At 45.6% G+C, this 25,508-nt stretch overlaps 1 protein-coding gene across 3 annotated transcripts in view; it reads left to right on the top strand.

Annotated features, from left to right (window-relative positions):
• STAB1 (stabilin 1) overlaps window positions 1–25,508 on the top strand; it is a 113,503-nt gene that overhangs the window by 56,329 nt on the left and 31,666 nt on the right. For all 3 annotated transcript variants that reach the window (XM_024099970.3, XM_008179190.4, XM_008179191.4), the window contains 17 exons: window positions 303–350; window positions 1,646–1,776; window positions 3,667–3,778; window positions 4,000–4,077; window positions 4,443–4,544; window positions 5,301–5,408; window positions 6,199–6,330; window positions 8,985–9,113; window positions 9,704–9,760; window positions 11,504–11,596; window positions 14,025–14,220; window positions 14,554–14,649; window positions 15,275–15,320; window positions 17,332–17,411; window positions 18,629–18,754; window positions 19,330–19,403; window positions 19,799–19,873. In XM_024099970.3, the coding sequence (XP_023955738.2) occupies window positions 303–350; window positions 1,646–1,776; window positions 3,667–3,778; window positions 4,000–4,077; window positions 4,443–4,544; window positions 5,301–5,408; window positions 6,199–6,330; window positions 8,985–9,113; window positions 9,704–9,760; window positions 11,504–11,596; window positions 14,025–14,220; window positions 14,554–14,649; window positions 15,275–15,320; window positions 17,332–17,411; window positions 18,629–18,754; window positions 19,330–19,403; window positions 19,799–19,873 (1,683 nt within the window). The remainder of the gene's footprint in view (window positions 1–302; window positions 351–1,645; window positions 1,777–3,666; window positions 3,779–3,999; window positions 4,078–4,442; window positions 4,545–5,300; window positions 5,409–6,198; window positions 6,331–8,984; window positions 9,114–9,703; window positions 9,761–11,503; window positions 11,597–14,024; window positions 14,221–14,553; window positions 14,650–15,274; window positions 15,321–17,331; window positions 17,412–18,628; window positions 18,755–19,329; window positions 19,404–19,798; window positions 19,874–25,508) is intronic.

The following is a 25,508-nucleotide window of genomic DNA, read 5'->3' as shown; positions in this document are numbered from 1 at the left end:
GGAAAGGAATTAATTACCTAAGCTTGAAATTAGATATAATTGGCAGAGTAGTGCAAGTTTAAAAAAAAATCAAGTGTTTAGATCTAGCTCTCTGACTTTGGAACACACCTTTGTGAGTGGCACATGGCTTCTGAAAGTTCTGTGTAGGCAGGCGGTAAGCACTTGACTCAGCCGAGTTTGCTGTGTTTGAAGCAGACTTGAAATAACAAGGATCACAGGACCACCCTTCCCTCCCCCTGCTTCATCCCTCCCTACAAACTCTGTACTTGTACTAATCTTTGTGTTGCTTTCTCTGTTGGAAGGAGCTGGCCAGGAATTCCCACTTTGCAGGCTTCTATGAGTGGATTAAGGTAAAAAATGCTGCCTGAAACAATTACAAGTGTTTTTGTAAAATATAAATTGTAAAAAAAAAAAACAAAGCAAAGATCAAAGATGCTGTTTTTAAATCTGCTGTTAAGAGGCAATTTTCCTTTGCATGCGTTATTAAAAAAAAAAAGGGCAAATCAAGCTGAACTTTGCTAATGCATGGTACATTAACCGAAAAATCCCCACCTTTAGCTCTGGAAATGATGTTTTTTTTTTTAAATTACTGTGCATTTTAGAGTTTCAAATTAGTTGACAGTTTTATAGATTGTTCTAAATGGTGTGATTGATTGCAGTTAGCTATGTTTTTAATAGCACCATGTGAAAGGTCAATGAGGGCCAGGCATGTACCCTCTTAAGTTCTCATTCATTTGAGTGGTGAGTCACATGGCTGTGTGCACTAAGACACCTGCTCTAGAGACTGTAACTGTGGACCCATTGGCTCGTATGGCGTGTTTTGGGGACCACGCTTCTCGCTCTGGAAGAAACGGAGACCATCACATACTTGACCTTCATACCATATATTGCTGCTAACTCATGGCTGTTGTAAAGTAGCTGACTGCTTTGGGTGAAAGACAAACAGATAAAAAACCAGTGGGAGTAATATACAAATAGCGACCCTTCGAAAGTAAGAATAAAGTTAAAAATTCAGGTAGCTTTCTTTCCCTTTCTTGTTACTATCTTCCTATTCCCACTGGAGCAGGGTGGTAAGCACTTCATGGAATGGAGTTGGCCACTGAAAATGTTTTCCAATACATGGGGCCAAATTTACAAGCAGGCACAACACCCATTCCATCAGTTACACCTGCATTTGCCAGATCATATTTGGTCCTTAGTCCAAATCTGGCCTCGGGTGTATGAAGGGATTTACTGGCTCAAGTGAATGTGGTCCTATTTGCAAGGTTCTTAGAACCTTTTTTGAATAAAGAGACCTTTGGCACTGGCAATATAAAATATATCAAGAACTTTCTCCTTCTGCAGCACCTGTTCTGGGGGTTTGTTCCTTGAAGTTGCAGATTTCCTACATTCAGAATCCAGCAAATTAAGGTTGGACTGCTGTGGAAAAATTTTCCATGGCATTTGCTGACTCCCACCAGAACTAATTTCCCAACCACCATCCCAACCACCACCACAGCTCTGGGTACAACTGAATTTAAGCTTTAGTCCCACACAGTAATCTTACATGCAGTGGGAGTGGGATCATAGCAATAAAGGTTTGTACTGCGCTGTAGGTGTAGCACTGACTTGTTTTATTTGTGCATCTCCTTGCTCTGGACAACAGAAGTCTCTCTTCAGCATCCCGGCAGGAATCAATGTCACTGTTTTGGTGCCCGCAGAAGCTGCCATCAAAAACCTGAGCCAGGCTGAAAAAGATTTCTGGCTGAAGCCCTACACGCTGCCATTTTTAGTCAGGTATCGTTGGTTACCATGCTCTTTCATTCAAAACAGCCCTAACTGAGGGCTGGAGACTGGTGTTCTCTCCGTATCGGCTCCATGGCAGTAGAAAGAAAACCATCACAGTGTAAAAACATAGCAGAGGTGAAACATCCAGTTGATGAAGTGTTTATTGGATAATTCAAACATAACAGAGGTTAGAAGATACAATGAAGGTTTATTAATTGCATATTAAAGGCAGGATGTTTCTCCCAGCCATGAGGCAGAAGCAGCCCCACAGTGGGAGAAGGAACAGGGAATTCTCTCTGCATGTTGCTCTTTCTGCACAGAACATCTGGCCATGCAGAAGATGTGAGAGGAGCATGAAGTCTGCAGCTCTCTTACTTACTCACATCTTCTGGGGAGGGAAGGCAGGTGGTGACCCACAGAAATCTGGAGTTGAGCCCAGGGAAGATTAGTGGGATCAAAAAGGGGAGGGTGTGTGAATGCTGGCTGGGAAATATGGAACTGGTCGGGCTGGTAAGCAGGATGGAAGAGCTAAGGTCAGAATTGTGACTGGTATTGAGGAGCAGGCAGAAGATGGGAGGAGTTTTTAAAGCAGAGGGGAGATGGAGAAAATACTGAACTTGTGAGGAGAGGCAGCTTGGCTGAGTTGGTGCTGGAGATGATGGTACACAGAAGTTGCTGCAGCTAGAATTGGGTGGGATCAAAGGTAGCTCAAACCCGATGATGGAGAAGGGGAGAAATCTGGCATCTTTCTTTTCAAAAGTGCAGGTGAGAAATGTACATTAATGCCCTCCTATAATACTGGCTGCTGGGATTCACTGTTGCAGCCAATTGCCTGGAAGTGTGGAGTGATCACCAAGTCCTCTGCTTTCCACTGAGCAGGGCTCAATCTCCCCATCGCCTTCACACCAACTTCAGCAAAACTGGAGCAGAGGAGTCCTGACTCTGTCCTCAGCCAGAGTACCAGGCTGCCTAGCTTAAGTGAAAAACAGAGCAACATCTGCCCCATGTCCTGGGCTCCTCTGCCCCCTCCTTACCACACAGCAACCACTGGGCTGTGTCCATCCAGTGTTCATCATCCTATCCATGCTCCCCTCAGTGTGGCTGCAGGGCTCATGCATCCTCATATCTGGTCCCAGTCAACTTTTGTTTGTGGTTGCACCTATGCACGAGGTAGAAGGAAGGAGCATTTTGCCCAATGAGCCAATTTCTGGGACCTACAAAGCTAGAGTAAACTGGCCTTGCATGGGCAAGCTACACCAGTGCTAGGGAAGGACCACACAAGCTTATGAAGGCCAGGTGTAGAGTAGCCGCTCGATGGCTGCAAATACAGCTCACTGGCTGTATAGCAGTTGCATGGCTGCATGGTGTATCTGTGTAGCTCAGTGCCAGTGGTTTGGGTTTGGGGCACATGTTTGCATTAGCTTTTATTGTATTCAACCCATTTCAGCCATTCCTAGTTGAAATGTCTCATTAAAGGACTTTGTGTTGTGGAGAGCTTAGGCACCAGGATGGGAGGAGCTAGAGTACGAGTTAACATGAGCTCTGGTTCAATATCTGGATTAAACTCCTTGCAGAGATGAACTTTAGATAGCACCTACATCTCATTGCAGAAATATCGAATCCTGGAAACACCTGAGGCTCGTAACCTCTTGCAGCTGAGTGAGACCTGCTATACTTTCAGATTAGCTTGAGTGATAGAGGGCTGCATGTTGTCAGTTGTCATCACCATACCAGGGGATTAATGCACATAATGACATGGATATTGAGAGGAGGCCAGGCCCAGGATTGTGAAGAGCAAGCTATGGGATCAGACGGCAGCCAAGATAAACAGTCTACTTCAGAGGTCTATGTTATGAAACGTGCTCTCAATTCTTCTTTACATGTGCCTGTCACCTACAGGGCCCATTTTCTCCAAGGTTCCTTCACCAGTGAGCAGCTCAAAGAGCACAAGGGTGAAGAGTTACCCACTCTCAATCCACGGACCAGATGGGAGATAACCAACAGCAGCGGCGTAAGGGCTTTTTAATTGACGTGTGTATATTGGTAGCAAATTAAACAACACATTTAGGGATATACTGTGCTGGGGTACCCATTGGTGAGGACAATGCCATTAAATTCCTGATGTATCATATAAGTCTAAGGTGTTGCAGGGGGCCTTGGACACAGATTATTTTGTTTCACCCCACTCAGTGACCTACAATGTTCTCATGTTTCCCTCTTGTTATTTTTCAGGCTATAACGATTCAGAATGCAATCATTGTAGTAGCTGATATTCCTGCTATTAACGGCACTATTTATATCCTAAATAAGGTAAATCAGTAAGAACAATGTCTGGAAATACTAGGTTATATTGCTGTAACACATTTGTTTTCTGTTGTTTGTGGAGCTATGGGGGTATTCAAATAGGATCCAAGTAGATCTGGATATTCTGAGCTCATTCCAGATGCTGCTTGTGCAGCAGCATTTAATATTTAAAGCACTGTCCTCAAACTGTGTAGAAGAGTCCAGTACTTGGCTCTTCAAGAAGAGAGTCAAGACCTGTCCATTTTGGGAGCAGAACCACACTAACTGCAACCATGCATAATTATTTTCATTGTAGGGCAGGATTGCCGTGTGCTTTTCCCAAGCAGTCTCTGACCTGTGATCCAGCTCATCTTTGTCTTTCTTGCGCTCAGGTTTTGTTACCACCTTTAGGAGATATCCCACCAAGTCGCCCCGGTCTGCAGCAACAGCTCGATATGGTCCCCGCATTTACTCTGTTCAAGGAGTTGTTACTGGTAAGCAATTGTTTGGATTCTATTGAATATTAAGTTAGGAAGCTTTTTTGATAGTATGAAGCCGCTGAACCAGCCTAACATTAGAACCAAGCCTGCATGGACTGCCTAGGAAAATCATGGTGATTTTTGTGGTGCTCCCAGGCTATGTTTTGGGACTAGGACAGATTTATAAAGCTGGCTAGCCAGCCTCCCAAAGGAATGAATAACTCCCACAGGGGATCAGACCTCACAGAAATAGAACAAGACACACCCAATGAAAACTGCTGTTTTAGCTATAAAGCCTCTTTGGAGTGGTTAGTTTCTTTGGGAGGTATGGTAGAGGTTTCTTTCAATTTTAGCAACTTATTAAAGTGATAGATTGGATCTGTAAGACCTTGTGTGTGTGTGTGTGCGCGCACATGTACACACCTCAGAATGATAACACACATACTAGAGATGATGCTCAAGCAGGGGACTTATAGATACACACTGTAAGTATGAGAGAGGCCCATTTATCTAAGAAGCTGGGCCAGCATCAGCCAAGCAAGGCCTCAGCAGGGTGGATTGCTGCTGTTTTCCATGCCTCTACTGGAAATTGCCTTGCATCTCATCCAGTTTTAAAGCATTTCTATTGGAGTTCTTGCCTGATGCCTCCACCTTCCCAACAGATAGTAATATTTTATCTTTTTTTGTTTGTTTTGGGTTTCTTGTTTACCTCTCGTGCTCTTTTAAATAAAACTAGTTCACTCACTAATATCCCTGTTTTGCAACTTCTAGCAATACCAGTTGATTGGAAAAATTGAGTCCTCTGAAAAATATACCATTTTTGTCCCAGGAAACAATTCAATTGGGGAATATTGCCACGCTTCCAACATTACCCAACTGGTAAGATCACTGTTTGTTTACAGTCTGACTATGTGCGATAGTTATCAATTATGGGGGCCATATTATACCATCAGGCTTTAGATCTGAGTCCCTAATGAGGAATTCTGCCTAAAATTGTTTTAGTTTATAGATTGGCCAGGAGAAGTCCTGTTTCCATACTGCTAACAGTCACCTGCTGAGCTTGATTCTGGACTCCAGCAGCTGCAGCAGGAGAGAGGGCTCTCTGGGATCAGCAAGGGTAATGACATGGAAGCACAGCAGAAAGAAGAGGAGGCATGGGAGTAGGTGGAGTGGTGGTGGGTGGAAATGTCTGACATTAGGAAGCATGGCAGGAAGGTGTCTCTGCAGGGGAGAGTGAAAGGAAGGGGTTCTCTGGGCTTGACAATGGAGTCAGGTGGAGCACCATATAAGGAATTTGCCAGACCATATTTAAAATGGCTACTGCTACATAGAGTTGGCCATTTTCAATATCTGGACTCCTTACATTTAAAATTAGCTTTGTAGGTAGGCAGATCCAACAAAATTTCTAAACTCATGGACAGTGCTTATGACTCAGGTAATTGTCCAATCCCTTAGAAAGGTTTCCTAATACCTTTCTGGGTTTTTGAACAAACCCAGTCGTACAGGGTTGTTGGACTTAGTTCTAGAGCTGGTTTTCAGATTATGGACATACCTAACACTTGTGGACTTACAGTTCTTTCTACACTGTACTTACCTCTAGCTACCTAATACCTGTTTATGAAACAATAGTAAGCTAAATGTTTTGCTTCCTACTGGTCTTGAATTCCAGGATAATGAAACTGTGCAGTACCATGTTGTACTTGGAGAGAAGCTCTCCTCTACAGACTTGAAAAATGGAGTCCATAAAAGCACAATGTTAGGATTCTCCTACTGGCTAATGTTTTATAAAAACAACAACCAGGTAAGAATGGGAGAGTTTTACTTGCTGTTGTAGGATGCCGTTGCACAATTTGTTGGGGAAGAGTCAATATGCTTTTTTGTAAAGGGAAATCATGCCTCACCAATCTACTAGAATTCTTTGAGAGGGCCAAGAAGCGTGTGGACAAGGACGATCCAGGGGATATAGTGTACTTGAGATTTTTAGAAAGACTTTGACAGGGTCCCTCATCAAAGGCTCTTTAGCAAAGTAAGCTGTCATGGGGTAAGAGGGAAGGCCCTCTCATGGATCGGCAACTGGTTAAAAAATAGGAAACAACGGGTAGGAATAAATTATCAGTTTTCAGAATGGAGAGAGGTAACTAGTGGGGTCCCCCAGAGGTCTGTACTGGGACCAGTACTGTTCAACATACTCATAAATTATCTGGAAAAAGGGGTAAACAGTGAGGTGGCAAAATCTGCAGATGATACAAAACTACTCAAGATAGTTAAGTCCCAGGCAGACTGCTAAGAGTTATAAAGGGATCTCACAAAACTGGGTGACTGGGCAACAAAATGGCAGATGAAATTCCATGTTGATAAGTGCAAAGTAATACACATTGGAAAACATAATCCCAACTATACATATAAAATGATGGGGTCTAAATTAGCTGTTACCACTCAAGAAAGAGATCTTGGAGTCATTGTGAATAGTTCTCTGAAAATATCCACTCAATGTGCAGTGGCAGTCAAAAAAGCTAATAGAATGTTGGGATTCATTAGGAAAAGAGAGAGAATAAGACCCAAAATATCATAATGCCACTATATAAATCCATGGTACGTCCACATCTTGAATATTGCATGCAGATGTGGTCACCCCATCTTAAAAAAGATGTATTGGAATTGGAAAAGGTACAAAAAAAGGCAACAAAAATGATATGGGGTATGGAACAGCTTCCATATGAGGAGAGATTAATAAGACTGGGACTTTTCACTTTGGAAAAGAGATGACTGAGAGGAGATATGATAGAGGTCTATAAAATCATTACAGGTGTGGAGAAAGTAAATAAGGAAGTTTTATATACTCTTCATAACACAAGAACTAGGGGTCACCCAATGAAATTAATAAGCAGCAGGTTTAAAACAAACAAAAGGAATTGTTTCTTCACACAATGGCTATTAGCCAGGATGATCAGGAATGCAAAACCGTGCTCTGAAGTGTCCCTAGCTTCTGTTTGCCAGAAGCTGGGAATGGGCGATGGGATGGATCACTTGATGATTACCTGTTCTGTTCATTTCCTCTGAAGCACCTGGTGTTAGCCACTGTTGTAAGACAGGATACTGGGCTAGATGGACCATTGGTCTGACCCAGTATGGCCGTTCTTTTGTTCTTAATTAAAACTTGGGCTGTACTACGATACGTAGGCTTCCATTTCTAGGTCACTGGTTCAAATGTATTTCAGAATGGTAGTGACCAAAAATTGCTCCCACCTAATCAGTTGAGAAGCCTGTGTGAAGTGAGTTGCTGGGTCTATTCTGCGTCCAGTGGACTGGCTCTCAGTACAGTACAGGTGTTCTGATCATTTAAAAAAAAACATCATAGCAATTGTGCCCCATCCACACCCTCTTATTGCCCGTCTCAGCAGGGAGGCCAGGTTCAGAGTGAGCCATGAAGAATGAATTGTCCTTTCACTTATAAAGCTCATTCCTCCTGATTGAGGCCATGGTAGCCATCTCCATGCTGTGCATAGTCATAAAAATTTACTCTTAAGTGCCATCAGTCCAGCACTTTCTTTTGCAGTTTTAAAAAATAAATAAATTCAAAGAAAACTAATTTCCCAGCTAGATGTAAAAAAAATAAAAAAATAAATAAATAAAGGAGATTTATGGATGAAAAACAATATAGACGAGCTAAGTATTAATATTCTGAATAATAATCATACAACATTTTCCCGTGGTGTTATCCTTTTTTCCCCATGCTTTCTATGAGTCATGAAATCTTCCCTTCTAAAACAGCAAGCACTGGAAACATATCAGTCAGCTCTCAAGCTTTAGAGCAGAGGCAGTCTATTAGGATAGAATGCTTTCTAATGTAAGTAGATTAATTTGTATTATTCTGGAGGGTATTAGGTGACCTGTACCTGTAACTACTTCAGTTAGTGAGCTTGTCAGAACTAAACTAAGCCAAGCATGTTTCAGGTCTGCTCAGTTTTTAGCTAGGAGATCTTCCTGGTCAACCAAAGGACTGCAGCAAGTGGTGGTGATTATTCATTAGGTGTGATGCTGAAAGTCCCCAGAACACACTTTGGGGTGCTATTGCTGGGGCATCATCTTTTGGATGAGATGTTTAAAAAAAAAAAAAAAAAAAGTGTTCCTCAGCACTTGTCACTGAAGCACTCATGTCACTCTTTAAAAGAGTTAGTGCAGTTGACGCCAGTGTTCTGTTTGATTTGCATCTTGGGTAATTATACTCTGTCTACCTTAAAAAAAAAAATCCACTGTAATTTTTACTAGAGAAGTTTGTGCGTGTAGAATAGCTGAGGCAGCCATCCCAGTGGTAGATGAGCAAAATATACAGTTTGAAAGCAGCTGGATGCTGTAGGATGAAAGGCCCTTGTTAGTTATATGGTGGCTCTGTTGTTATCATAGTGGAATCCTAGCTTTCTGATTTTTAACCAGACTCTCTTCTTCTCTTTGCAGACATTTGTAAACAACGTCCGCTTAGACGGTAAATTTTTCGAAACCAAGAATGGGATGTTGATTGGGGTTTCTGGGGTTCTACAGATTCAGAAAAATCGTTGCACTGCCAATACCACAGTGATTCAGAAGGTAATTAGCTTTACATAAAGATAATCACAGCATTCGAGAGCTCTGATTTAAAGTCTTAACTCGGTCACATCGTGATGGCCTGAACCAGCTAATCTCAACTATACCTCTGTACAGAGCAGATGCTCCCTATGAGCCTGACTCTGACACTGTTGAGCCACCTGCAACTCTGAGGCACCGGGGAGTTGTGGGGGCTCAGCATCTCTTAGGATCGGGCCCTGTACTTTTAGGTGTAGTTCAATAAACTGCCATAGACGTAGCTTCATACATTGCTATAGCTGAGAAATTACATTGCATATCTGTGGCCGTGCTAAGGAGGAGGATTTTGTTTCATGTTACATTTCTGGCAGCAGTGTTTGTGTTCACAGTTCCATGTTAAAAATAAGACATTGCATGAAACAAACCCATAATAGCCAGGATTTCGCTACCTGAATCATTATTTGCTCAGTTCATTGTTTTGAGCCAGTGAATTTAACATCTCGATTCATTGTCCTCTCTCTGTATGATGATTTGCGGAACACTTTAAAACTAACATTTTAGTAGGACGTTTTAAAAGGGACTGTGTGTGACTTCTCCTGTTTCTTGTCCCCTAGTCAAGATGTGCTAAGTGTGACAAGGGGTTCAAGTGTCCTTCCGGATCGGTCCTGGCGGTAAGTCTCTGATTCGTTTCACACCCTTGCATGTGGTTCAGGGAAAGCAGTTTTGTTTTCAGCGGTGAGATTTGCAGAGGTAAGTGATGGCAAGCAAGAGGCCAGCACACTAATTGCTCATTCTTCCCTTATATTTATTAAAGAAAAAAGAGAGGTGTTTCCTGTCCTCATTGTTCATGCGTAACAACTGATGGATCGAGGGCAAATGTGGGCTGTTCCAGTTGGAGAATATGACACCCTGAATCTTCTCATGGGGCCAATATCCCCGCTGTGCTTGAATTGAAGGATCTCTTTAGAATATGCAGTCTAGAGTGGGGAACCCATTGAGCATGGTCTTAATCCATCACTGTGTTCCCATCTGCCTTTTAGGGAATTTGTTGATCCTTGGGTCTCTGCCAGCTACTTTATTTAGGCTGGTGCCGAGAGGCCCTGTGCCAGTAGAAGAGGGAGCTCTGGGAAATTCCCAACCCCGCATCTGAGCAGAGGGGGGGATGCGCCACATCCATAGCTCAGATCGGATGCTGCAATGATTAAACCCTGAATACACAGTGGCAGTGGAGTCAGAGAAGAGCCCAGAGCACCTCTGTGAAGGGGGAAAGGCCAGTGGCCAAGTAGAGGCTGGTGGAGAGTGTGAGATTATTGCCTACATTGGTTGGATGGAGGGATATGGGAGAGAAAGGGGGCAAGGGAGGCGGAGTTTGGGGATGGAGGAGAGGGGTTGATGCACTGAAAAGAATACATTTATCTTCACTGGCTCCAAGCAGAACAATTTCCCCACTTTTATATCCACACATCCACCCTGCAATGTCTTCCCTTCACAGTGACTTAGTCTGAAGCAATCCCAGTGCAACCATTTAAACTGTCCCCTCCACTTGTGGGGTACACATTGAGACCTTGCCTGACATCTTGGGGGAGGGGGACGGATTCTTGTGTTCTGGGCTTCTATACACAGTGTGTGCTGGGAGAGGGTTACAGTAAATGAATGCGTTTCGGTGTAATCAGCCCTGTATTCATGGCACTTGGGGATGGAATATATAGTTGTGCAGAGGGGCTAGCACAGTGCTTAGGCACTACTGAGTCTCATTTCAGTCTTATTTTGAGGGCTTAAGTGGTGAATATTCCTTGTGCTGGCCCTCTGAACAGCAGCACATGACAAGGTATTACCTGGGCCCAAATTCTGGTCTATTTAACGCAGTGGAACCTTCCACTGACTTCAATGGCCATCTCACACAAGTATCAGTGAGTAGGATTTGGCCTCAGATCTTTTGTTTTTCCAACACTGTTGCTAGGGAAAACCAGTTTTTCCAGACTAAACTGTTAGTGAGGATCACACAGGTGGGTTCACTTGCCTCTCTGACTTGCCACTTCGTTTTTCAAAGGCTGACAAATGTTTGAAAAACAATCAAGTTCTTCCTGCTGGTGGCAGTACTGCATTACATAGTGGTGATGTCTGGCACTTGGTTTATCTGCCAAAAAGCATGCCAGGTGCTTTCTCTTTTACAGGCAGACGTATTGGTTTTATGGAGAATAAAACTGAGGATTTTAGTCATCTGGAGTTACTACACATTAGGGCCTGGTATGCTGGTTTGCTCTCAGCTCTGGCATTGTTGAGTTCTTATTGCTATTCTTACAGACAGGATAAATAGTGTTGTTTTTCTGTTTCACCCGTGAATGGGCTGGCTCTGATATATGCCTGCTTTGATGGGCTGCTGGGTTATAATATTTTTTTAATTTTATCTGCAGGAAACTCCAGGAGAAGGAAAGATGCCACACTGTTTACATAAGTCTGAATTTTCAGTAGTTGGTTGTTATTTCACCTGTGTTAAAGTTTCCTTAGTAAGTTCAGATTTTAATGTACATTGACAATAATTTTCAGATGATTGTGAAAGTCAAATCTTATGGCATTTTCACACAAATAGGGGTCTGTGGGCGGGTCCTGAAAAAAACAAACTTGCAGAGATTTCGGTACATTTGGCAGAGTTTTTGGTCCATTGGGTATTTTTGTAACAGTTTTCCAAATTTTCATGTATTAATATTACCCCTTTGGACCTGAGAGGCTAGTCAAAGATTGGGGACCTGTGGCCGTTCCAGTTGGGAGTAGAATTTGAAAGAGTCTGATATTTTCTTTGATGCAGTTTTGTTTATATAAAAGGCCTGTGTGTCTGAATGCAAATGGAATCAAACAGCAGGAAACAGCTTCTCTTGCTCACAGCACCACAAGAACTCTCTTCACCTGCACCCTGACCCAAAAACCTCTTCCCAGGTTCTTTCAGGGTCAGCCACCATGCTTGGGCTCTCTCCCTCTGTCTGTTCTTGTCTCTCTTCCCTCCCCTACTCACATTCCCAGAGCAATACTCAGGAAAAACTCCTGTGTGGTTCACACATACCTTTTGTCTTAGGTGGGACTTCAGTTTACAGTTATGTTAACTGAAGGAGGAATTCCCACCTACCAGTCTCAATGGGGTTTTAACTCAACCCATAACAAGATTTCACCCAGCCCATAACAACAATTTATTCTCTAATGCGTAAATTTTTGCAAACTAAATTGTGTGACTAAGCTGACCAATTGAAACTGACAATACAAAAAATGAAAACAAAACAAAACAAAATCCCTGGGAACAACCAATAGGTGCTTTTTTTTTCATTTGTTGAAAATTTGTAAACAAAAAAATGTCAAAGTAATTTAAATGATTTTTCAAAAATATTCTGTTTTTTTGGGGGGGAGGGCAGATTTCAGTGATAAACATCTTAGATAGAAAAATGTCAGTGATATCTGGTCTGTTCGCTGGATGTATGTGCATGTGTCCAAATTCACACCAGCGTCTAGTGCAGACTTTTGTATAGGGCTCTGAACCATCTGGGAATGGAGGGATTATGGGCAGTGCAAGGTGTTTGCAACCTCCCTTCCCCATGGCGGGAGGCTACTGGGACCTAGCACAGCCAGGCGGGGCATGGCCACGGCAGCCAGGGGATAGAGCTCTCTCCCAGCGCTCTGCCGCGACTACACAAGCCACGTTAAAGCGCTGCCGTGGCAATGTAGACTAGCCCTAACACACACAATTCCCCAAACAATCCTCTAGACCCTGCATTTGCAACCAGTTCCAGGGAAACTCCCTCAAGATACATGGGTTGGTCCTGCTCAGGGTTAGCCATCATGTCCAGGGCCTTGGGCAGTAGCCTCTTATTGTTTCCATCTATCACTATAGAAAGGGGTATTTAGTTGCTCCTTCCTCTTAGTTTAGCACACTAATCACCTTTAACCAGATCTGTGATTGTCTATAGATCCAAAGACCTGATTGATGGCAGCCATTATCACCTTCTAGCATAACAATATTTTCAACTGGAAAGTGTCCATACTCCAATAGGGTTTATGCACCTTTCAATATATGTCAGACACGGATTGTTTTCTTCTGAGTGACATTATAGGTTTGCTTTTGGATAAATTCCTGGTTACTTCTTCCATTATTGTCTTCCATTCTACTCTTTTATTACTAATTCTCTCTAAAAACATTTTTTCTAACCTCCAGCAGCACTGTGTATTTGCTGGTCTTAAATTTGTTCTCCCTTGTTTTAATTTGTCAGCCTCATAAAGTGCCAAATTCTGATCTCAGTTACATTAATTGAAATAATTTCTTCAGATTTACGCCATTATAACCAAGTTCTGAAACTAGTACAAACTGTTTAGTAGCACCCATCTTTTCTGTAATCTTGTTTTTAAATTCCACAATTCTTACCCCCCTCTTTATAATGAATGAAATGTCGTCTAGTTATTTTGTGTGCTTACTGTACGTTTGTATTATAGGTAATATACTCACATTCTTATATAGAGGGTATATTTTATTTTTATTTATATAATTCCTTTTAATATCACATTGCTAAATAGTAACTAGAGAGTCTCTCTTGATTTTCTTGCCTGTAGTGCTTCTTTGTAGACCCAAGTGAAAGGTTTTGAAATGGAATTTCAGAGCATAAAAACTAAACTGATTTATTTGTGTCAAGGCAGGGTTAACAGATATGCTATTTTCAACTCACCACAGTCTTTAATAAACTTAGCAGCTACTGTTAATTAACATGGACATATGAGACAAGCCTAACAGCATATTTGCTGCTAGTATGTCATCATAATCAGCAATTATCAAATGATCAAATGAATATAGTAGCGATGTAAATACTATACATGGGCCAAAGAGGGATGATTTTGATAATGTAGCATTTTCTATCCTTTGAGATGCCTTACTCCAGCCTATTGTGTCCTTTCTCAAAGGTCTCTATCTGCTGTCCAGGTTACTATGGACATATGTGTGAGATGTGCCCAGGAAAGCCAGGCAGCTCGTGTTCTGGGAACGGAGTGTGCCAGGACGGCATTACTGGCAGCGGGGAGTGTCGCTGTCATGAAGGCTTCCACGGCACAGCCTGTGAGATGTGTGAAGTGGGCAGATACGGAGCGGGTTGTAAATCAGGTGAATTCACAGTTGCTTTTGAAACTTGGAACTGCCATTGAACTCACAGGGAAGAATGAGCTCCTCCATGTTTTGTAGGGCAGTTAGTGGGACACTTGCATTGCCACTGCCTGAACTGTATCTGTGTTGTGGATATAGTACTAGAGAACTTCCATTCCCAGATCTTTTAATCTGGCACTGCTCACACAAGCACTAACATTCCCTTAATATTTTTCTTAAGGAAACTAAAACTTCATCTCTCGCATGTAGCAATGTATTGATTTACGAAGTACCAGACTTCTCTTTGCACATTAGAGCTAGCTGGTTTGACAATGGCATGGTGTTTCTCCACAGTGTGTACTTGCAGAAATGGAATCTGTAATGATGGCTTGCACGGAGATGGGAGCTGCAAATGTTTCCAAGGTTGGGAGGGCATCACCTGTGAAAGAAGTAAGTGACTGAGGGAGGCATGTGCAGTGTAAGATTCTTTTCACAGAGGCAGGGTGACTGCTGAGCATGGCTTGATTTTGTTAGTTTGCGATACAGCTAAATATTTCAGTGACCCTGATTGGTAGTTTTTGATTGATTTTCTTCCCCCTTTTGGCACCATATGATGATAGGGTTGGCCCCTTTCTAATTGCTGGAAATGGGACACCTGACACCCCACCCCTGCTCCACCTCTTCACCCAAGGCCCCGCCCCTGCTCCACCACTTCCCCTAAAGTCACGCCCCCATCGCTTGCTCCTATCCCCCTTCCCTCTGTTGCTTGCTGGATTGTCTCCACCTCCATCCCTACCCCCCAGCTGGGCTCCCTCTGCTCTGGGGCTGGGACGGGAGCTGCTGCAGCCTGACAAGGAGCCTGCCTGCAGGTAGGAGGCAGCCAAAGCGGAGCAGGGGGCTGGTATGCATTAAAGCCTCAGCACCTCTCCCCACCCCACAGTAACCTGACTTTTGGTGTCCAGTCAATACATCCGACCAAACACTGAGTCCATTTTAAGTTTTTTATCCTAGACTGCTGAAATGGTGGAGCTGTTAGTAGACTGGAAAGTGAAGCTATGTTTGTTTTCTCTTGCAGGAATTGGGATTGATTTGTGTAACAACACTTGCCACCTGATGGCCAAGTAAGTACAACCTTGGTGCCAAGGACATAAAGCAGTGTGTTTGTGGCTGTTTTACATGGACTTGACTTTGTGTTTGTAAAAACATGAAAGGTTGGTGTGGGGAACTGAACACTATATAATAATTAAGCACCTACATAATTATTTATTCCATCCTTTGAACACATCTTGCATTTAAACCCGCTATTCTTTCTCTGGAGGAGTGTGTGTGTGTATGTGCATGAACCCTTCCCATGCACAGTCTGTGGTGTGGAGACAGAAGGCAGACTGCTCCTAAGCTGAATCATGCTTCATTTGCAGGCACATTAATTTCAAATTACATCCCCCTTCTAGAAATGAGACAAGTAGGTGGGTTGAAATTAAGAACTGAAAAATCCTGGCACTCAGCTGAGCTCTGAGCAAGGTCTGGCTGGTTACTGGAAGACTCACACAATGTTAAAACATGGCAATTGGTCCTAACATTAAGTAGTGTGATGGGGCAAGGCCAGATGGCTATAGTAAAGTAATGGGAGACAGATATATTAGCCCCAGGCTAAACAAATCCCTGTTACCAGGATAAGCAAATGACAGCTGCTCCAGGTCAATTAAGACACGTGGGGCCAATTAAGATCTTTCCAGAAGGCAGGGAGGACAGCTAGATTGAGTGGGACACCTGAAGCCAATCAGGGGCTGGCTGAAACTAGTTTAAAGCCTCCCAATTAATCAGGTGAGGGCATGTGTCAGGAGCTATAGGAGGAAGTCGCGCTGTTGGAGAGACTGAGCAGTACAAACCATATCAGGCACAAGGAAGGAGACCCTGAGGTAAGGGTGAAGTGGATTTTGAGGAAGTGGGGGCTGCTGTGGGGAAGTGGCCCAGGGAATTGTACGTGTCCTGTTTCTAAAAAGTCAGCTACCATAGCTGATACTGTTCGGGTCCCTGGGCTCCCCTCTTTTTGCCCCCCCCCCCCCAATTAATCACTGAGACTGGGAGACAACAGAGACTGTGCAAGGGAGGGTAGCTTCTCCTCACCTCCCTCATTGGCTTATGTTGAAAATGGCTCAGTAGACTCTGACCCTTGCCTCTAGAAAGAGAAGGGCTACATGGAGGGTCACAGTGAGCCTCTGAGGCTAGTGAAATCCACCAGGAAACGTGGGACCCACAGAGACAAGGTCAGAGTTTTGTCACAGTAGGTTTAACATATTAACTAGAAGAGACTTTTAGGATTGGGGAATGGGGGTGTTGTACGTATTCATTGAACCTTTAAGTACAGGTGACAGGTTCTAGACTGAACAGGCCCAGGTAAGACAGCAGCAATGCCAACTTACCCCACTGGCAACCCACTGTCCCATTAAGGACCCTCTACAATGACCTGGAGGGGCCACCTCTAGGAGTAAAAAGGTCTCCTAGTCTCCATGCTCGGTCAGTCCTTGGCCTCTCTGCTGATATTGCTGATAGTAAGGATAAGCAGTGCCTATTAAAGCAGTGTTTTTGAGATGGAGACTCACTGGCTTGCTAGGAACAGGGCTAAAGCCAACTCACTTCACATATGCACCAGAAAGACATCCAATAGTAAGGACCTTCCATCCCTGCTGACCTGGGCCAGGTTAAAAACAGTGACTTAGAGAGAAAGGGCTCCATAGCCTATCGCCAGTTAGCTGAGCTATTCAATCCCTTATATTTTCATTCTATACCTGAAGTACTGTAATGGAATAGGGCAACCTTCTTTAATGCAGCTCCAGCGTCTACAGACGTACAGAATGGTGTTCACAAGCCCAGTGTGCTTCATGCACTAAGCATAGTGCTCTCTTCTTGATAACTGTCCCTTGCAGCTATTATCCTGTGCATGAAGTATTTGGATCAGTTTTTGGCATTGTAAAGAAAAGCTTAATTTTGTTTCTCATATTCTATCCAACTCGCCTCTTATCATAATATCTAGCTGCCATAGTAGCTATATTGTGTAATAGTGAAGTCTATCACCAGGTGTAAGATTAAGGCGACAATGTCATTGTTCACTCTCTTCCTTGGTCGTTTCAGTTGCATTAATAGCTCTGTGGATTCCCTGCCTATTTGCTCCTGCTCTGTTGGATACACTGGGAATGGAACATATTGCTCAGGTATTTCCAACATACATGCAGTGTTTCCATGTGTGCTCGAGTGCCAGCACAGGCTACACAAATGAGCGACCACAAAGGTTTCTTGCTTTCATAGCTGTAAGATTCTGGTTTTAGTTTGTGAAAGTATTGCAAGGTTGAATGCATGCTAAAACGTTACCCAGGGCAGGATCACAAAACCCCTGTTGCCCCAAAGTGCAGAACCTCCTATTGACTTCTGTACAGAGGGTTTCCAGGACCTTAATGCAACCCTTTTGACGTGTCTAGACCGGAAAGGGAACTGTTCCTATTGCTCAAGCGGATAAAGGGAATGGCATGTGAATTGGCTGAATTATTTCCAGAATAGTTCCAGACACTTAACAGATGGCAGTGATGGATCAGGTCCATAGAATATACCTTCTTAGATTGTCTAGAATTTTAGTCTATTATTTGACCATTTCATGAAAATGCTGCCTTGCTCAATAAATACTATTGAAACAAGACTCTCTAGGACAAACACATTTATTAACCTTCTCCGCCCCCTTCCCCACCCCTGCCACCCTCCCCAAAAAAACAATCGCACAACTCAAGACACCATGGGGTTGAAATCTGCTAGATATAAAGAACAAAACGATTTAAAGTACAATATTCTAACAGAATCACATTGCTTTTTCTGACATAATTTGTAATTATGCAAAGACTAGGCACTTTAAGCAATAAATTCCAAGCTAATCAAGTTACAGTGCCAGTGAATGTAATAGCTCGCCTTTGGTATTGATCTCACCAGATTAGTTGTACAGACCAAAAAGCTTTATTTTAATCAGGCATGCTGCTTTTTTCTGGCATAGTTTGTAGCTATTCACACAGCAAGTACTTCAGCGCAATCAGTTGTTAGCTAATCAAATTCTTATACCAATTAATTTGATAGCTCATCTTCAGCATCAGTAGCATCTTTATTAGTCATCTGTGTCTATAAAAGAGCTTTTGCTTCATCAAAAACAATCTTTGATTGAAAATGGTTTAATATTTTTTGTTACAACAAGGAAATAAAAGACACTTTAAAGCCCAGAAATAAAGCTTTAGCTCTTAGAAGCAATATCTTTTCTCTGAGCCTGAGGAAAATTGCATGAAGTTCATTACTTGCAAAACACCATCTTTCCAATGTCATCCATTGGGCTTGGATATGCCATACTCCATATGTATCCCACTAAATCTTTTCCTTTGTTGTTTTTTGGTCACAGAAATAAATCCATGTGCGATTGATAATGGCGGTTGCTCCATATATGCAACGTGTACGAACGTCTCTGCTGGAGAGAATACCTGCACTTGTAAGGAAGGCTATGCTGGAGATGGGACCCTGTGCCAGGGTGAGTGAGTGCTCTGATCCACGTTTTGACAGCAGTACTTTGCAGGGAGGTGAAATCATGCTGATATGGTGAGCCAGACCCTAATGCCAAAGGTCCCACATATCTTTAGGAGCATCACAATTTGAGAAAGTTATAAAAGCAAGTCTGGTGTTGGTTAAAACTGGGGAAGATGTTAATGCTGCTAGTCAGCACTTATGTCACTGCACAACTAGATACCACTTTACAGACTTGTAAGGATTATTGCTCTATTTTATAGTAGGGGAGACTGAGACACACAGACAAGTCACGTGGCAAGTCGAGGTCAAACCTTGGATTAGAACTCAGGGGTTCCTTGTTCCCCACCATATGCTCTAAACCACATTTTCAAGACCAAGAGGATGTGATGAATGGAACTTTTTGTGGTTTCCCCATCACTGAACTCTCATGGTTGCTGGTGTGATGAGTTGCCGCTGTGCGACTGTATCTCCAGCTGGAGGGAGCTCTGTTTGCTATTCCTCTGTCATGTTTTTCACTCACTGGTCACCTCCCGCTTTGGGTTTCTGCTGTGTTAACATGGATCTACTTTCTTGATGCAGAAATCGATGGCTGTCTAGAGCGCAATGGGAATTGCCACAGCTATGCAGAGTGCACTAAAACAGGCCCAAATCTGGTAAGCAAATCTTTTTCTCAGACGAGTTCGTCATTTTCCGTTGGGGTTATTGGTAATCTTTCCCTTGTGAATCTTTTTTACTAAAATTTTGCATTTCTTCCCTTTCATATAGAAGGATCTACTTGTAACTAACTGATAACTAGAGGGGGCTCCCTGTCTGAGAGCTGTTAATTGCATATTGGCCTATATAAAGTCTGTTGGCCAAAGGCTGGGGAATTTTCTTAGGTGATTTCTTAATAATCAGGACCTGGTTATTAAAGAATGAACAGAGTGCACCCTTAAACTATTAGGTGAAATATGCTCTCTCTCTTCTCACCCCTTTGTTCTGCTTGACTACTGTACATTTTCATTATTGTTTTTAGCTCCACAAAATAGCTTTGTTTTTCCTTCCACAGGTTGCTTGTAACTGTCTTCCTGGCTACAGTGGAGATGGTGTGAAACAATGTATCCCCATCAACCTTTGCAGTGAGGTTTGTCTGCATTTTCCTCTTACTACTGTCAAAGGACTAAACCCTTAAGCTTCCCTTCATGCAAACCATTAACAGGCAGAGTTATTCAAAAGTTATCCAGCACGCAGCAGTTCAGAATGAGCTAACTTGTCATGTTATGCACACTAATGCCCTACTGCACTTCTCTGATTCATTGCTTCCTTTCTACTAGACAAGCTTCTTGGCCAGTGGAATGGGTTGCTAATGTTGATCCAATTTCTAGTACATGTAAGTTTCCATGGTCCAGAGTAAAACAAACAGCATCACAACTTGCATGAAACTGGCACTCTTATTGGCAGCCTCAACAGAGAGAGCAAGCTCCCTTCTTGCTCCTGGAGGTGGGACTGTGTGTCAGTTTGAGAGAGAAACTTGGTGGAGAAACTTGCCTCTTTCATGTTCAACTAGTTCTGCTCTAATCCTCTATAATAGGCTGGCAGTTTTTATCTGACACACTCCACACAGGTGTTGATTCTGCTGGAAGACGGTTAAATGAGCTTTTGTTGAATTATCTGTGCAGGTGGCTCATTAACCCAGCCACATATAAAGAAAGTCAGAAAGGCACTGGGGAGACATGATCTAGTGCAGGGGCGGGCAAACTTTTTGGCCTGAGGGCTGCATCGGGTTTTGGAAATAGTATGGAGCGCCGGTTAGGGGAGGGGGTCGTGGCCCAGCCCCCACCCCCTATCTGCCCCCCCCTTGGGGACTCCTGCCCCATCCAAACCCCCCTGTCCCCTGGTGGCCCCCCCCGGGACCCCTGCCCCTGACTGCCCCCCGCTGTCCCAGCCAACCCCTCCTCTCATTCCTGACAGCCCCCCTGGGATCCCTGCCCCATCCAACCACTCCTTCTCCCTGTCCCGTGACTGTCCCGGGAACCGCTGCCCTTGATTGCCCCCCGCCGCGCCATCCAACCCACCCTCTCATTCCTGACAGCCCCCCTGGGATCCCTGCCCCATCCAACCACCCCTTCTCTCTGTCCCGACTGTCCCGGGAACCCCTGCCCTTGATTGCCCCCCGCTAGCCCATCCAACCCCCCCTCCTTCCTGACTGCCCCCCGGGGACCCCTGCCCCATACAACCACCCCTTCTCCCTGTCCCCTGACTGCCCCCAGAACGACTGCCCCTGACTGCCCCCCCGCCGCCCCATCCAACCCCTCCTCTCATTCCTGACTGCCCCCCGGAATCCCTACCCCCATTCAACCCCCCTATTCCCTGTCCTCTGACCACCCTGACCCCTGCCCACCCATTCCCAAACTCCCCTGCCCTCTATCCACCCCGCTCCCCGCCCCCTTACCGCGCTGCCTGGAGCACCGATAGCTGGCGGTGGTACAGCCACGCCGCCTGGCTGGAGCCAGCCACACCACCACTGCCGTGCAGCACAGAGCACTGGGTCAGAACTCGCCGCCCAGAGCATTGCGGCAGAGTGAGCTGAGGCTGCGGGGAAGGGGGACTAGCAGGGGAGGGGCCAGGGCTAGCCTCCTGGGGCCCGTGAGCCAGATGTGGCCTGCAGGCCGTAGTTTGCCCACCTCTGATCTAGTGTGTGCGCTGAGCAGTCCTGAGAGAGGAATCATAGGAGCTGCCAAACCTCAGGAGAAAGTTTCATTTGAACTTCTTTTTAATTTATTTTTTAATAAAACCAAACCCAAGGGAGGGGAGAGTTTAGGCTCCACATAACATATGGACTGCGCTTTTAGAGCAGGCTGGGAAAGAAGTCTAGTCTCACACAACCCACAGTTAAGTGTATGGTACTCCATATTACCTCCCCAACCTTGTCTCTCTGGTACTCCATATATCTACCTCAGAAAGCAGAAGGGCTGAACCGAGCGGAACTGCGGTTTCATGCAGTCTAGGCTTTCCAAGTCTTGTTCTTAGACGACTCTCAGGGTTGCCACCCCACTCTAGGGTACAGATGTGGGGACCCGCCTGAAAGACTCCCTAAGCTTATTTTTACCTGCTTAGGTTAAAAACTTCCCCAAGACACAAATTCCTTCCTTGCCCTTAGTATCGCTGCCACCACCAAGTGATTTAAACAAACGTTCAGGGAGGGCCACTTGGAGCCCTACCTCCCCCAAGATATCCCCCCGAGCCCCTACACCTCCTTTCCTGGGGAGGCTTGAGAATAATATCCTAACCAATTGGTTACAAAGTGAGCACAGATCAACCCCCCTGGTCTTTAGGACACTGAAAAACAATCAGGTTCTTAAAAGAAGAATTTTAATTAAAGAAAAGGTAAAAGAATCACCTCTGTAAAATCAGGATAGAAGATAACTTTACAGGGTAACAAAAAGATTCCAACCACAGAGGATTTCCCCTCTAGGCAAAACTTTAAAGTTACAAAAAAAGGGATAAACCTCCCTCTTAGCACAGGGAAAATTCACAAGCTAAAACAAAAGATACTCTAATGCATTTCTTTGCTATTACAGCTCTACCTCGACATAACGCTGTCCTCGGGAGCCAAAAAGTCTTACCGTGTTATAGGTGAAACCGTGTTATATCAAACTTGCTTTGATCCACCGGGGTGCGCAGCTCCACCCGCCTCTCCTCTCCCCTCCCCTCCCCAGCCCCGGAGCACTGTTTTACTGCGTTATATCCGAATTCGTGTTATATCGGGTCGCATTATATCGGGGTAGAGGTGTACTTACTATTTCTGCAATATTAGATGCTTAGTTCAGATATGGCTTAGGGAGATGTAGTTTTCCTGCCCTGGTCCCTTGCTGACTCCGCGGGAACAAAGGAACCCAAAACCAAAAACCTTCCCCCACAGATTTGAAAGTATCTTCTCCCCTTATTGGTCCTTTTGGTCAGGTGCCAACCAGGTTATCTGAACTTCTTAACCCTTTACAGGTAAGGAGGGATTTTATGCTACCCTTAACTGTATGTTTATGACAACGACTAAGCGCCCCATGTAGAAAGCTTAAAACAAATACCTGCTATGCTATTTCATTACTTTACTTCAGCTGAAAAGTCACTGTAAACCATTATTTTTCTTCATCACTAAATCCTTTGGAGCTGTCTTATTTGAATGGCTTTTCCTCTGTTGGGCCTGATGTAGTTATCTGTCTCAGAGCAGTGTTTGCCAGCTTGGTGGAAGAAAACTTGAGGAAAAAAGACTAATAAAATATTGCTTGCTCATATCGATTCCAATTAGGTGTGCGCGCGCCGCGTGCACGATCGTCGGAGAAATTTTCTACCCTAGCAACACCCGGTGGGTCGGCTGTGGAGCCCCCTGGAGTGGCGCCTTCATGGCACTGGATATATACCCCAGCCGACCCAGCACCCCCTCAGTTCCTTCTTGCCGGCTACTCCGACAGTGGGGAAAGGGGGCATGTTTGGAATGGATATGAGCAACACATCTCGAAGAACAACAGTTACAAAGGTGAGTAACCGTCTTTTCTTCTTCGAGTGCTTGCTCATATCGATTCCAATTAGGTGACTCCCAAGCCTTACCTAGGTGGTGGGGTCGGAGTGAGACATTGCTGTGTGCAAAACCGCTGATCCGAATGCAGCATTGTCGACTCCGGCACCGCGGCCATTGAGTCCGGTGCAGACTGGATCACCACCTCGGTCGGCAGTGGAGCCTTGTCTTCCGTCCACTCCAGAGACCTTCGCGACGGCGAGAGACCTTATTGCTCTCACGGAGCCGGCGCCGTCCCAACCACCAGCACTGTCGGCTCCTCGCGCAGTGCAATCCAGGGGCAAGCCTGCCCTGGTACGCCCGCCGTCTCAGGACGTGGACTCACAGCACCGCTCCAGGTCTCGGAGCAGGTCCCGACGCCGCTCGCAGTCCCAGCGCCGACTATCACCTCGGCACCGGTTGTACTCGCGCCCAGGATCTTCTTCACGGCACCAGTCTACGTCTCGGCACCGTCATGAACATCGGTACCGATCGGACTCAAGACGTAGTTCTTGGCACCGGTACGAGCGACGCTCCAGTTCGAGCGGCCGCTCCCAGTACCATGTCTACTCGCGGTCATCGTCGTCTAGGTCCAGATCCAGATCTCGGCACCGACATGGCCACTGGCACCGATCCCGGTACCGCTCACCGGCACCGCACAGGGACCGATCACCTGGGTACCGGCACCGATCGGCACCATATCATCCTGATCCGATTCCAACGCGTTCGGCATCGCCTTGGCCCTCAAGATCAGCGTCTCGCTCCTCCGACGGGGCCTCGAGATCGGCATACTCTCCTCAGGGTCAGGCTGCTGCGGCTGACTTGGGCCACTGGCAGGAGGTGGCGGAGGACCCTGCGCAGAGACCTATGCACTGGTCGTTCTGGACCCCGTGGGCGTATCACCAGGTGCAGGGGGCTCCACCATCAGCCTCTCGCTTGGCACGCTCTGAGCCCAGGGTCCCGGAGGCCACCATCTCCCGTCCTCCCGCAGGGGGCATGGAGGCTCCGTGCCTACACCACCTGAGGCCCTGGACCCAGGGGCAGGCGATGCTCCGCTTCAGAGACCCTTAGAGCAGGACCCTCCATTAGACCCCTTGCCACCTGAGGCATCCTCCTCATGTTCCCCAGATGAGGCGGTGGCGGGCACAACAGCCTCAGGCCCACCCCCGATAGATCTTCATGCCCACCAGGACTATTACGTAGGGTGGCGCGTAATATGGATCTCCAGGCGGAGGAGATAGTAGAGGTGCAGGACCCGGTGGTGAGCATCCTCTCGGCTGATGCCCCATCCAGGGTGGCATTACCTCTGATTCGGACGATTCAGGCTAATGCCACTACAATATGGCAAACTCCTGCCTCTATTCCACCCACAGCCAGAGGGGTGGAAAGGAAGTACTTCGTCCCTTCCAAGGACTATGAGTACCTACGTACTTATCCCCCACCGTATTCACTAGTGGTGTCATCGGTGAACGCAAGAGAGCGTCACGGCCAGCAAGCCGCAGCGCCCAAATCGAAGGACGCTAAGCGCTTTGATTTGTTCGGGCGTAAGGTGTATTCAGCGGGAGGGCTGCAACTCAGAGCGGCAAACCAGCAGGCGCTCTTGAGCCGCTACAACTTTAATTCATGGAACTCTATGGGGAAATTTAAAGAGTTGGTTCCCCAGGACTCAAGGGAAGAGTTCGGGGCCTTAGTGGAGGAGGGTAAGAAGGTGGCAAGGACCTCCTTACAAGCCTCCTTGGACATAGCGGACTCGGCCGCCAGGACGCTGGCCTCAGGTATCGCCATGCGGCGAGTCTCCTGGCTCCAGGTCTCGGGCTTGCCTCCGGAACTGCAGCAGACCCTGCAGGATTTACCCTTTGAGGGCCACGGGCTGTTCTCGGAGAAGACGGACTCTCGGCTGCAGAGCCTCAAGGACTCGAGAACGATCATGCGCTCCCTGGGGATGCATGTCCCAGGGCCCCAGTGCAGACCCTTTAGGCCCCAGCCTCAAAGGTTCTACCCTCCCCCGCCTCATCCGAGACAGGACTTCGCCAGAAGGCGGGGCCGAGGTGGTAGACGAAGGTCGACCGGCCCTCAACCCGGTCAGAACCAGGGGCCGCCTAGGCCACCTTCAGGCCCTAGGCAAAACTTTTGACGGTGCGGTCGAGGACGGCACCCCAGCCACTATCCAGGATCCAGCTCCCTCCTTTCGGGATCGCCTCTCCCGTTTCCACCGTGCTTGGTCCCT

This window comes from Chrysemys picta, chromosome 7 (genome assembly GCF_011386835.1).
Source record: "Chrysemys picta bellii isolate R12L10 chromosome 7, ASM1138683v2, whole genome shotgun sequence".
Taxonomy (NCBI): Eukaryota; Metazoa; Chordata; order Testudines; family Emydidae; genus Chrysemys; species Chrysemys picta.
The sequence above is the reverse complement of the archived record's forward strand: the minus strand, read 5'-3'. Positions and strand labels throughout refer to the sequence as shown.